Source organism: Podarcis cretensis (genome assembly GCF_951804945.1).
Source record: "Podarcis cretensis genome assembly, chromosome: 3".
In the NCBI taxonomy this organism is placed as follows: Eukaryota; Metazoa; Chordata; class Lepidosauria; order Squamata; family Lacertidae; genus Podarcis; species Podarcis cretensis.
Window position 1 is genome coordinate 677,406 of NC_137172.1, and position 12,932 is coordinate 690,337.

At 51.1% G+C, this 12,932-nt stretch overlaps 1 protein-coding gene across 2 annotated transcripts in view; it reads left to right on the forward strand.

Moving 5' to 3' along the window:
• The first annotated feature begins 5,318 nt into the window (after positions 1-5,318).
• LOC307211736 (cGMP-dependent protein kinase 1-like) overlaps positions 5,319-12,932 on the forward strand; it is a 34,620-nt gene continuing 27,006 nt past the window's right edge. The window contains exons 1-2 of one of the 2 annotated variants that reach the window (XM_079968668.1): positions 5,319-5,426; positions 12,219-12,352. In XM_079968668.1, coding sequence (XP_079824794.1) covers positions 12,277-12,352 — 76 coding nt within the window. In that variant the 5' untranslated portion in view covers positions 5,319-5,426; positions 12,219-12,276. Of the gene's footprint in view, positions 5,427-11,768; positions 11,939-12,218; positions 12,353-12,932 lie in introns of those variants that run through there. The other variant, XM_079968667.1, reaches the window with a different exon arrangement.

Sequence of the window (12,932 nt, forward strand, 5' to 3'; positions counted from 1 at the left end):
CCCTCGCCAGCCCCGCCCCAGGATGTGGGGCCGCCAATCAAGAGGATGGGGGAGCAAAGATGTACATAGAGAACAAAGGAGGGGATTCCTGCGTCCGGAGTCCTCTTACTAATTCTGCAAAACCAAGTTAGAGATAAGCTCGCAGTATCTCCAAATCTGGGAGGGTTGTGCACAGCTATGCACCAAATGCGTATAGTTCAAGCTCTGGTTTTCCCAGTAGTGATGTATGGAAGTGAGAGCTGGACCATAAAGAAGGCTGATTGCTGAAGAATGGATGCTTTTGAATTATGGTGCTGGAGGAGACTCTTGAGAGTCCCATGGACTGCAAGAAGATCAAACCTCTCCATTCTGAAGGAAACCAGCCCTGAGTGCTCACTGGAAGGACAGATCCTGAAGCTGAGGCTCCAAGACTTTGGCCACCTCCTGAGAAGAGAAGTCTCCCTGGATGTTTCCCTGATGTTGGGAAAGATGGAGGGCACAAGGAGAAGGGGACGACAGAGGACAAGATGGCTGGACAGTGTTCTCGAAGCTACCAGCATGAGTCTGACCAAACTGCGGGAGGCAGTGGAAGACAGGAGTGCCTGGCGTGCTCTGGTCCAGGGGGTCACGACTAAACAACAACATTCATCAAATGAAAAACAAAAAGCCAGCAGACCTGATGGGATACCTGCTGAAGTCTTCAAAGTGGGTGGAATGGAACTTACACAACAACTTCACATGCTCATCAAAAAAATCTGGGCGAGAGAAGAGATCCCAGCAGACTTTAGGGATGCCAAAATTATCAATCTCTTTGAGAAAGGTGTTGCAAAAATTTATGTACAGGTTGGGGGAGATGCCCCTCCAGCAGATATCATGCACATGCAGCCCACTACCAAAGTCAGCACAATCACTTTTGTGATTTGTCCCCACAAAACACTTCATCACAGTTTCTTCCTATCTACAGTATTCAAAGAGCCTTTGCTGCACAACACCAAATGTAAGAATTCGCTGATCAATGTATCTATGTACTGGCTCACAGGGAAAACTTCAGAAATTCATCTAGACCTGTGAGCTCAGCTACTCAGCAGCCCCTCTGCCTGAGGGATAATCCCTGGCATCCTGATACCTGAGGGCCAGACAGGTAGCCATTCCAGAAATAACCAACCCAGAGGAAGACAAAAGGGTGGGATGAACTTGGCTGGGAAACAGGGAAATGTAAATATCTCTTTTGTTCCACTTGATGGGTGTTTGGTGGAGGGCAAGGGGAACCATGGGGCAGGGTCCAGGATGCTCAGATTCCTGCCACCAGACCTCCCCTTTCATGATGTAACCGTGATGTAGTTGGGGTGTAGCATGGGGGATTTATTATCTAATAAAAGTTTGGGTTCTCTTTTGTTCGGGGCTTCCATCTTGTTCCACCTGGTGGCAGGTGGGAGTCCTGTCTTGAGAGTCTTCAAGAAAGACCAAGCCTACTGGCTGCTCTTTTGCTCTGGTATTCCTGGCTGGTATTCCTGGCTTTTTGTCCAAGGGAGCCCTCAGATTTCTCCATTAACAAAGGTGACAGAACTGATTGTGGAAACTGTCAAGGCATCTCTCTATTCTTCTTTGGCTGTGGCCGGCAAAATTCTTGGAAGGATCTTAGCAAACCATCTCTTAACTATATCCGAGGTGCCCCTTCCTGAATCCCAAAATGGTTTTCTGCCTTCTAGGGGGACAGTGGACATCATTTTCACCCCTTGACAGCTTCAAGAAAAATGCAGAGAGCAAAACCAACCCCTGTGTATGGCATTTATTGACCTGACTAAGGCTTTTGACACTGTAAATCATAATGCCCTGTGGGCTGTCCTTCTGAAAATTGGCTGCCCAGATAAATTTGTGAACATTCTTCGGCTCCTCCATGATAATATGACAGCAACAATCGCAGATAACAATGGCTCTCAAAGTGAACCATTCATAGTAGGATCAGGGGTTAAACAGGGTTGTGTTATTGCCCCAACTCTATTCATTACTTTCATTGCCATGATCCTACACTTTGTCAAAGGGAAACTCCCCACCGGAGTAGAAATCATATACTGAACAGATGGAAAGCTCTTTAATCTGAGCAGGCTGAAAGCAAAGAGTAAGGTTACTGTAACTTCTGTCATAGACCTTCAGTATGCTGATGACAATGTAGTGTGTGCACACTCAGAGGATGACCTCCAAACCATTCAAAATATCTTCACAGAAGCTTACAAAAAAGCTCAACATCCCAAAAACCAAAGTGCTGCACTGACAAGTACAAAATACCCCTCTGCAGCGCCACAAATCCAACTCAATTGTGTAATGTTGGAAAATGTCAATCACTTCTCCCACCTGGGCAGTTATCTTTCCACAAGGGATAACATTGATGCCGAAATCCAGCATCGCCTGAGCTCTGCAAGTGCGGCTTTCTCCTGATTGAAGGGCAGAGTATTTGAGGACCTGGACATTTGCAAGGAAACCAAAATGCTTGTTTACAAAGCTATTGTATGCTTGTGAAACATGGACCACTTATAAAGGCCATCTCCAACTCCTCGAAAGATCCCACCAACGGTGTTTCCCAAAAAATTACAATCACTTAGGAAGACAGGTGAACTAATACCATTGTATGGGAAGAAGCAAAGATCACCAGTGTCGAAGCAATGATTCTTCAACATCAGCTTCCTTGGACTGGTCATGTTGTGCAGATGCCCGATTGCCGTCTTCCAAAGCAACTACTCTATTCTGAACTTAAAAATGGAAAGCGTAATGCTGGTGGTCAACAAAAGAGGTTTAAACCAAAAGAGATTTAAAATTTGTCTCAAGGCAATTTTTAAAAAAATGCAGTATAAACACCAATAATTGGGAAACACTGGCCTGCAAGCGCTCCAATTGGAGAACAGCCTTTACCAAAGGTATCCTGGGCTTTGAAGACACTCAAACGCAGGATGCAAGGGAGAAATGTGCTAAGAGGAAGACACGCCTGGCAAACCCTCAAGGGATCAACTCCCACCTGGAAACCTCTGCCCCACTGTGGAAGGATGTGTGGATCCAGAATTGGCCTCCACAGTCACTTACGGACTCCTTGTTAAAACCATGTTTACTTGGCTACAAGGGTTCGCCAAAGGAAGCACAAAACTGGATTTCCTGCTGCAGCGGATCTTCTGCAAATGCGATGGCCAGAAGCTGATCTCTCTGCTGCTTCTCTTTCCTCCCTAGGGGGAGCTCTAGACTTTCCCGCATCTCAGCACAGAGGCTTTTGCATGACCCGAGGGGACCTTGTTCCTATCCAAAGGGTGCAGGGAAGGCTCTCTCCCTTGCCAGCCTGCCGCAGGGCCAGCAGCTCAGGCCAGTTATGCGCCAACTGCCTGCCTCTGCTCTCTCTCTAGAGGAGGCGGAGAAAAAATGAGAGAAGGGGCTCCAAGGGTCATCTAGCCCAACCCGTTTCCGGTTATCTGAAACTGGAAACACTTAGCATATTCAAGTAACCCTGAGCATTTAGTGCAATTGCACAAAAGTCATACATAATAATCCATTGGCTACTTCTTAAAGGGGGAAAATTGGCATTAAACTCACCAGACATTGCTGTGTGCCGCCTCTGCGGATCTGCGTGTGCTGAGGGACAGGCCCATAAGCATCTCGGTCGGCCATAGACATCTCTGTGCCTGAGCCAGAAAACTCAGGTGCCTTCCTCCCTTTGAGGAAGGGAGCAGAGAAAAAGAGAACCCTAAATCTGAAGGGTCCTGTAGTCCAACCCACTGATGCTGAGCCCCCTGGGTGTCTTGTGGCAACCCTGGTGAAGCTAACAGAGCAATTTCCCCAACAAGAAAGAGGAGGGAGGTTGGAAAAGGAATGGTTGTCTGAGAGATCGGTGCACTGTTTTGGGATTTCTAGGAAGTGGCAGTGGCAGCCATCCTTTCCCTGTGCTTTCTCCCCGCTGAAATGAGTAACGGAAGCAATTTGGGCTTTTGAATGTCAGAACCTTAGAAAACACACATGGAGACAGATGAACTTGTTTAATAACAGAATACAGAAGAACGGCATGCATAATATATGGCGGTGGTGAGAATATGGTTGCTGGCACCTGTCTGTCCCGAGAGAGAAGGGAGAAATGGCAGCACGCAAGGGACCTGGGCTGTGTGTCTGGAGCTCCTGGGCTGCCCAGGCGACCAGACCCCCCTCTTGGCCTGGCTGATGTGGTCCAAAGGAAAGCAGAGCAAGATATTTGGCACCAGTTTGGCTGCATGAATTGCCGGAAGGAGACGCACAAGGCGCCACCCAACCGCCTTAGGGACTCCGCTCTGGATTTGCATAGGATTCACTCCTGAGCCTTTCCTTCTTCTGGAGATGTACTGCAATGCAGTGGGGCAAATGAAAATATATACGATATACGATATATGATATCTTTATTGTCATTGTCCCATGCAGAACAATGAAATTGAAAATATATTGTATTACCAAAAATGCTCATAACTGAGAGAGTAGCCAGCACCTTTTTAGGATGCTATTTGTTTATATTGGACACTTGACTATATTATCTGTGTGCTTTAGGCTGCCTGACCTTTTTATTTGTTTGTTTAGTTATTTTATATCCCCCTCTGCCCAAGTCTCAGAATTACAACAGGCAAGCAAATAAAAAACACGTAAAGACCATGAAATCCTTAACAGCCAGGAAGAGCAATTCACCGAAGAGCAATTGGAGGCAGCAGCAGTTGCAGCAGCAACCAGGCCTCCCTTCCTGCCGGCACCTGCAGAAAAAGATGGGACTTAAGTAGCAGAGAGATTTGAGCCAGACGCAGCTCAGTTGGAAGGGAGTTGCACATTTGAGGAGCCACCACAGAAAAGACCCTTTCCCAAGCCTGTAAAGCACATTGGAAGATTCAGGACAGGTAAAGGGAAGGACTTTTTCATGCCGTGTGTAGTAAAGCTCTTTGCGGTCGGAGGCAGTGATGCTTCTGGAATTCCACTTGCTGGAAACCGCAGGACGGGAGAGTTGGTCTGTGTTCGAATCCCACAATGGGTGTTGGGTTGTCCGTGGTGAGAGCAGACTGCTGGACTGGACAGACCAGGTCCTCCTCTGGAGCGCAGGGTGGGCTGGACAATGGCAGTGGAGCTGTGGGGCAGGACCCCCTGCCTTGCTGCAGTCAGAAGGGAGCTGGGACCCCTTCCCCCTTCCCAGCTTGAGCCACCCCCTCTGGGCTTGGCCATGGCAACCCCTTCCTGGTTCTGCCATTTGTGTGTGTGTGTGGGGGGGGTCCACTGTGTGCCTGGCACCCTTTCCTTGCCGCCAGTGGGGCGCAGCAAAGGCGGTTCTTCCTGGAGAGGCATCTCTGAGAGGGAGGAGAGGCATTCCACCTCCTGAGTTAATGCCTAACTTGCAGGCAGGGTGTGTCCGGCCAGGAGCTCAGGGACACTTGGAAGATTCCAGCGCTGACATGGAACCCCCCCAGGTTTGCTCAGGGCAGGGAATGGGGCTGGGGGGCTGGAGGAAGAGGGAAGTGTGGGCGCAGGGGGGAGAGAGGGCACCCCACTTCCACCCCAAGGCAGACTCTCGCCCTCCAGCATCAGAGGCAGGAGACTGGGGGCGACTAGGCGGGGAGGGGAGGCCTGTTGCCTTTGCACCCCCTTCCTGGGCTTCTGAAGGGGCGTCTGGCGGGCTGGGAGGCTGGACTAGAGGGGCCCCTTTGGGCCTGATCCAGCCCCTGCTGCAGGGCTCTTCAGAGGCGCATGTGGCTCAGGCTTTGGAGCCTAGATTCCCAGAAGTGGCTGGTGGTCTCTCGGGTGGGGGGCAGGTGTCCCCTCCCCAATGTTTCCAGGGGTCTTGGGGTCTCCCCTGTGTGTCTCTGAGACATTCTCCTTGGATGTGCAGGAAAGCCCTTATGTGTAGGGGGGGGGTGCCCCCACAGCTTGGTTTTCTCGGGGGGGGGGGAGTCTCAGCCAAGACCTTCCATTAAAAGGTCTCTGCCCTGGTCCAGGCAACAGAAGGCAAGCAGCTGGGGGTCTGGGGAGGGGGCAGGGGGGCATTTCTCTCTCTCAATAATTTTTATTTATTTTCCATTTAATTATATACATTCACATCATCATTATCCACTTTACCGCCCTGGCTCTTTAGATCCTATCAACTTTCTTCCCTCCCACCTCATGGCTTTCAAAATTAAATTTGTATCATTGCATTTTGTACGTTTTCCAATTCTAATTGCACTCATTACAGAATGACTCAAAATTTAAACAGATGTAGAAAGGTAGAAAATTTCTCATTACAAGTCTTCAGACAACCCTGCTAGCGATGTTAATTGCTTACAATAATCTTTCAAATATCGTATAAATTTACTCCAGTCCTTTTAGAATACTTGATCCTGCCGGTTTTGGATTTTTCCTGTCAGCTTCGCCAGTTCCGCAAAGTCCATCATCTTCCTCTGCCCCTCTTCTTGGAACTCGGAGCCTGCTTAGCAATCTCACGCCCAGAGGAGGAGACCCAGCGCTGCTCTCTCAGGGCACAAGCCACACCGGGCAGCTTCCAGCCCCCTGCCCAGCTGGGCATCCTCAAAACCAAGCTCCAGCCATCCTGAATTTTGTCAAGCTCTCAGTAAGAGGTGACATGTTAGAAGTCTCTAAAATTACACAAGGTGTGGATAGAGGAAAGTTGTTCTCCCTCCTCTCTCCTAACACTGAAACCTACAGACTTTCAATGAAGCTGAAGACGGAGGAAAGATGAAAGAAATTGCTTCTCTATGCAGTGCAGTGTTAACCTATGGAACTCACCCCCTCAGGAGACAGTGATAACCACAAACCTTTGTTGTTGTTGTTTAGTCGTTTAGTCGTGTCCGACTCTTCGTGACCCCATGGACCAGAGAACGCCAGGCACTCCTGTCCTCCACTGCCCCCCGCAGCTTGGTCAGACTCATGCTGGTAACCTCGAAAACACTATCCAACCATCTCGTCCTCTGTCGCCCCCTTCTCCTTGTGCCCTCCATCTTTCCCAACATCAGGGTCTTCTCCAGGGAGTCTTCTCTTCTCATGAGGTGGCCAAAGTACTGGAGCCTCAGCTTCACAATCTGTCCTTCCAGTGAGCACTCAGGGCTGATTTCCTTCAGAATGGAGAGGTTTGATCTTCTTGCAGTCCATGGGACTCTCAAGAGTCTCCTCCAGCACCATAATTCAAAAGCATCAATTCTTCGGCGATCAGCCTTCTTTATGGTCCAGCTCTCACTTCCATACATCACTACTGGGGAAACCATAGCTTTAACTATACGGACCTTTGTTGGCAAGGTGATGTCTCTACTTCTCAAGATGCTGTCTAGGCCTGTCATTGCCCTTCTCCCAAGAAGCAGGCGTCTTTTAATTTCGTGGCTGCTGTCACCATCTGCAGTGATCATGGAGCCCAAGAAAGTAAAATCTCTCACTGCCTCCATTTCTTCCCCTTCTATTTGCCAGGAGGTGATGGGACCAGTAACCATGATCTTCGTTTTTTTGATGTTGAGCTTCAGACCATATTTTGCACTCTCCTCTTTCACCCTCAATAAAAGGTTCTTTAATTCCTCCTCACTTTCTGCCATCAAGGTTGTGTCATCTGCATATCTGAGGTTGTTGATATTTCTTCCGGCAATCTTAATTCCGGCTAGGGATTCATCCAGCCCAGCCTTTCGCATGATGAATTCTGCATATAAGTTAAATAAGCAGGGAGACAAAATGCAGCCTTGTCGTACTCCTTTCCCAATTTTGAACCAGTCAGTTGTTCCATATCCAGTTCTAACTGTAGCTTCTTGTCCCACATAGAGATTTCTCAGGAGACAGATGAGGTGATCAGGCACTCCCATTTCTTTAAGAACTTGCCATAGTTTGCCATGGTCGACACAGTCAAAGGCTTTTGCATAGTCAATGAAGCAGAAGTAAATGTCTTTCTGGAACTCTCTAGCTTTCTCCATAATCCAGCGCATGTTTGCAATTTGGTCTCTGGTTCCTCTGCCTCTTCTAAATCCAGCTTGCACTTCTGGGAGTTCTCGGTCCACATACTGCTTGAGCCTTCCTTGTAGAATTTTAAGCATAACCTTGCTAGCGTGAGAAATTAGTGCAATTGTGCGATAGTTGGAGCATTCTTTGGCACTGCCCTTCTTTGGGATTGGGATCTTCTCCAATCTTCTGGCCACTGCTGAGTTTTCCAAACTTGCTGGCATATTGAGTGTAGCACCTTAACAGCATCATCTTTTAAAATTTTAAATAGTTCAGCTGGAATACCATCACTTCCACTGGCCTTGTTATTTGCAGTGCTTTCTAAGGCCCATTTGACTTCACTCTCCAGGATGTCTGGCTCAAGGTCAGCAACCACACTACCTGGGGTATATGAGACATCCGTTTCTTTCTGGTATAATTCCTCTGTGTATTCTTGCCACCTCTTCTTGATGTCTTCTGCTTCTGTTAGGTCCTTTCCACTTTTGTCCTTTATTATGGAAATCTTTGTACGAAATGTTCCTTTCATATCTCCAATTTTCGGCATAATTCATAGCTTCTCTGAGTTCTTCAAGCCCCTTCGCCACGGCAAGGCAGTGCTCCATGAAGGGGATTTAAAACCTAGATGGCTTTAAAAGAGACAGCAGTGCTTCTGAATGCCAATTGCTGGAAACCACAAGAGAGGAGAGGACTCTGGTGCTCGGGCCAACCTAATAATAATAATAATAATAATAATAATAATAATTTATTATTTATTATTTATACCCCGCCCATCTGGCTGAGTTTCCCCAACCACTCTGGGCGGCTTCCAATCGAGCGTTAAAAACAGTACAGCGTTAAATATTAAAAACTTCCCTGAACAGGGCTGCCTTCAGATGTCTTTTAAAAATAGGATAGCTGCTTATTTCCTTCACATCTGAAGGGAGGGCATTCCACAGGGTGGGTGCCACTACCAAGAAGGCCCTCTGCCTGGTTCCCTGTAGCTTTGCTTCTTGCACTGAGGGACTCACCAGAAGGCCCTCAGAGCTGGACCTCAGTGTCCGGGCAGAATGATGGGGGTGGAGACGCTCCTTCAGATATACTGGACCGAGGCCATTTAGGGCTTTCAAGGTCAGCACCAACACTTTGAATTGTGCACGGAAACATACTGGGAGGCAATGTAGGTCTTTCATGACCGGTGTTATGTGGTCCCAGCGGCCGCTCCCAGTCACCAGTCTAGCTGCCGCATTCTGGATTAGTTGCAGTTTCCAGGTCGCCTTCAAAGGTAGCCCCACGTAGAGTGCATTGCAGTAGTCCAAGCAGGAGATAACTAGAGCATGCACCACTCTGACGAGACAGTCTGCAGGCAGGGAGGGTCTCATCCTGCATACCAGATGGCTGCCCTGGACACAAAATTGACCTGCGTCTCCATGGACAGCTGTGCGTCCAAAATGACTCCCAGGCTGTGCACCTGGTCCTTCAGGGGCACAGTTACCCCATTCAGGACCAGGGTGTCCTCCACACCTGCCCACCCCCTGTCCCCCCAAAACAGTACTTCTGTCTTGCCAGGATTCAACCTCAATCTGTTAGCCGCCATCCATCCTCCAACCGCCTCCAGGCACTCACACAGGACCTTCACCGCCTTCACTGGTTCTGATTTAAAAGAGAGGTAGAGCTGGATGAACACCCAGCCCAAACCCCCTGATGATCTCTCCCAGCGGCTGCATGTAGATATTAAAAAGCATGGGGGAGAGGACAGAACCCTGAGGGACCCCACAAGTGAGGGCCCAGGGGTCTGAACACTTGTCCCCCCCCACCACTTTCTGGACACGGCCCAGGAGAAAGGAGCGGAACCACCGTATAACAGTGCCCCCAGCTCCCAGCCCCTCTAGATGGTCCAGAACGATGCTATGGTCGATGGTGTCAAAGGCCACTGAGAGTTCCAGCAGTTTGAAAGCATACCAGTGCAAGTAGATAAATAGGTACCACTGTGGTGGGAAGGCAAACGGCGTTTCTGTACGATCTGGTTTCCATCACGGTGTCCCGTTGCACCAGAAGCGGCTTATTCCTGCTGGCCACATGTCCCAGAAAGCTGTCTGAGGACAAACGCTGGCTCCCTTGGCCTGAAAGCGAGATGAGCACTGCAACCCCATAGTCGCCTTCAACTGGACTTCACCGTCCAGGGGTCCTTGACCTTTTTAACAGGCATCCTGTCAGCCACTGTGATGCGGGACTAGATGGGACCCTGGCCTGATCCAGCATGCTCTCCTCATGTTCTGGGGGGGGGGTGTGAAGACCCTCCAAATGCCCCAATTTTCCAGGGACAGCCCCGGAATTACAGAAGCTGTCCCAGTTTCTGATTTGATCCCGGAATATCTTGGTTTTCCTTTTTTCCTCCTCCTCCTTCTCCACAGAGAACAATTCAAAGTGGTGGCTGGGTGTGTAGGTGGGAAAGTGGAGTCCTGTTTCTCCTGAAAATAACTTCCGTGCTCCAGTTGAAGGAAACGCTCATTCTCACAGTTCCCATTAGTATTATTAATATATTCCACCTTTTCCCCTGGCAGCCTCAAGGCAGCTCACCACCACGTTTTTATTTCATTCCATTTATCTGTGGAAGGTGTTGTACACGATCCCTTCGCTCCCACATTTTTCCTCACCCTGTGAGGAGGCAGAGAGGCGACAGGTGTCTGTGTGTCTATGATGATCAACGGCAGAAGATGATTCCTGATGTGGAATGGGATGTCCCTCTTTTCACTGGGGAAAGGTTAGAGGGCATCGAGGTGCCCCCTCACCAGGTGGCAGGTGCCCCCTCCTGGTCTGGCCCTCTGGAAGAACCCCTTGCCCAGAGTAGAGCAGAGCTTTGAGGGCTCCCTTGAGGGCATCCAGCTGGCCCCAAGGGGAGTTTCATCTGCCTGCCCAGCCAGGGCCAGATCTGTATCTGACAGGAGGCGCTGGGCCTTAGCCCCCCCCCCCCAAAGCCCCTTCCAGATCCCTGGAAGCTGCCACCTGGTTGCCCCATGGCTCCCGTGCTTCTGACATGCTCAGAGGCACCCTCTTCTCCTTCGCTACCAGCTGCCTTCAACCAAGTCAAGCCTCTTGGTCCGCGTAGCTCAGTCTTGCCCACACTGACCACCAGCAGTAACAGGTCTCCCAGGGTTCCAGGTAGGGGGCAGTTCCTGGTCCTGCACACCTGGCAACCTTCTGGATGCCAAGCAGGTGGTCTGTGCCTGAGCGACCCGTGGCCCTTCCTTCGGGCTGACTTGTGGAAGTCTCCTGCGCCGTTTTCTGTCTCGGAATACACCCTGGAGGAGCTGGCCAGGCTGAGACCATGAATCGTGGCTGCCTCTCTGGGGCCCTGGCACGTCAGCCTGGCATCTGCCACTTGCCTCAGGGTTGCCTCAAGCCACCTGCTGGCATATAGGTGCCTCTTGGGGGGGGAGTATTTGCTGTGTCTCCTGGGTCCCCCCTGCCTTGCCTTTCTCTCTGTGGTGGTGGGTGTTTTAGGACATGTTAGGGGGTTGGACTAGATGACCCCAGGGTCCCTTCCTATTCACAATGCTCTGATTCTGCGATACGACTGAATGGGCACAGTGTTTGGCTCTGCTCGACGCCCCCCTTCCCTCCCCACTCCTATTCCATCAGCGATGGAGTTTGCCCCCCCTGCCCCCCCGGTCCAGGACGGATGCCCCCCTCTCCCAGCCCCTCCCCCAGCTCACCCCACTTTGCTTTGCCCTCCCCCCTCCTCCCCCCGCATTCTCTGGGGAGAATCCTGCGCTTTAGTGAAAGGCGCTGGAATTGGGCTGGTTGCCCTGGCAACAGGTTGGCATCATGTTTGGCGGAGGAGCTCAGAGGGCAGGGAGCTAGCGGCGCAGCAGCCATGCCCAAGCGAGGATGTTGGCACGCCCCCCTGCCCCCCTCCCCCCTCCCACAGAAACTGGGGTGACTCATTCGCCCACCAGCCCCTCACTCGGCAGCTGGAGCGGCGGCAGAGCGGAGGCACCCGGGCGCTTGGTAGCGCTTGAGAGCTGGGCTACAGGTGCCGCCTTGGGGAGGGTGGCACGGAGTGTGGGGCAACGGGGTTCGGCGACTGTGTGGGGCGCTCTGGGTGCTGGCGGGATGGAGAGAGCCTGTGGGGGGCTGCTGCTGGAGACTCCAGTGCCCCATACCTGGCTGGGTGTCCCAGAGATTCCTGGGGAGATGAGGGTCCCTGGCATAATTGGTGCCACTGCCCCCCCCAGCTGGCATCAATGGCAGTGGGGAACTACTGGGGGGGCATCTTTCTTCACCCTCCCCAACACTCTTCTGCTTCCTGACAGCCTCGAAGAAAACGGAGTTGACGCCTCTTGAAATCTGCCCCCCCCCCGAAAAAAGGAGATGGATCTCCGCCTGAGGGATCTGCGCTTGCAAGAGGAGAAGGAATTCCTGGAGAGCGTGGCGCTGCCCCAGGCTGGTAAGGAGACCCGGGGCAGAGGGTGGGGGGGTTTGTGTGGGTCAGAGGAGAGGGAGACCCAGAAAGAGGTGGGGCTGCCCCCTTTCTGCCTCTCTCTATCTCTGGAGTTCCACTGAAAGAGCAACAGGTTGTGGAGGAATCTCGTCCTCCGCACAGAAGTCGTGGAAGATCATTCTGGGATTCAGAGACCTCCAGCTCTGCAGGCAAAAAGCTCAGGCGGCATCTTTGCGCCTTCCCATTCATCGCAATGGGACATGATCTGCCGGGAAGTTCTCCTGCACAAGCACGGCGTGGGCTCCTGTTCATCTCAATGGGGCTTGTGCAGGAGGGCTCCCGGGGGGGGGGGGAGGGGGAGGAATGGGCATGTCTCAGGATCTTGGGGTTTGGGAGTCGGGACCCTCAAACGTCACCTCGCCCAACCCCTTGCAATTCCGGAATCACAGATCAAGAATCCCTGACTGACAGATGTCTGTTTAAAGATCTGCAATGGATCACAGAACGGTAGAACTGATAAGTTGGAAGGGATTTCCAAAGGACATCTAGCCCAACCCTCTGCGATGCAGGAATCTGTGACCAAGGA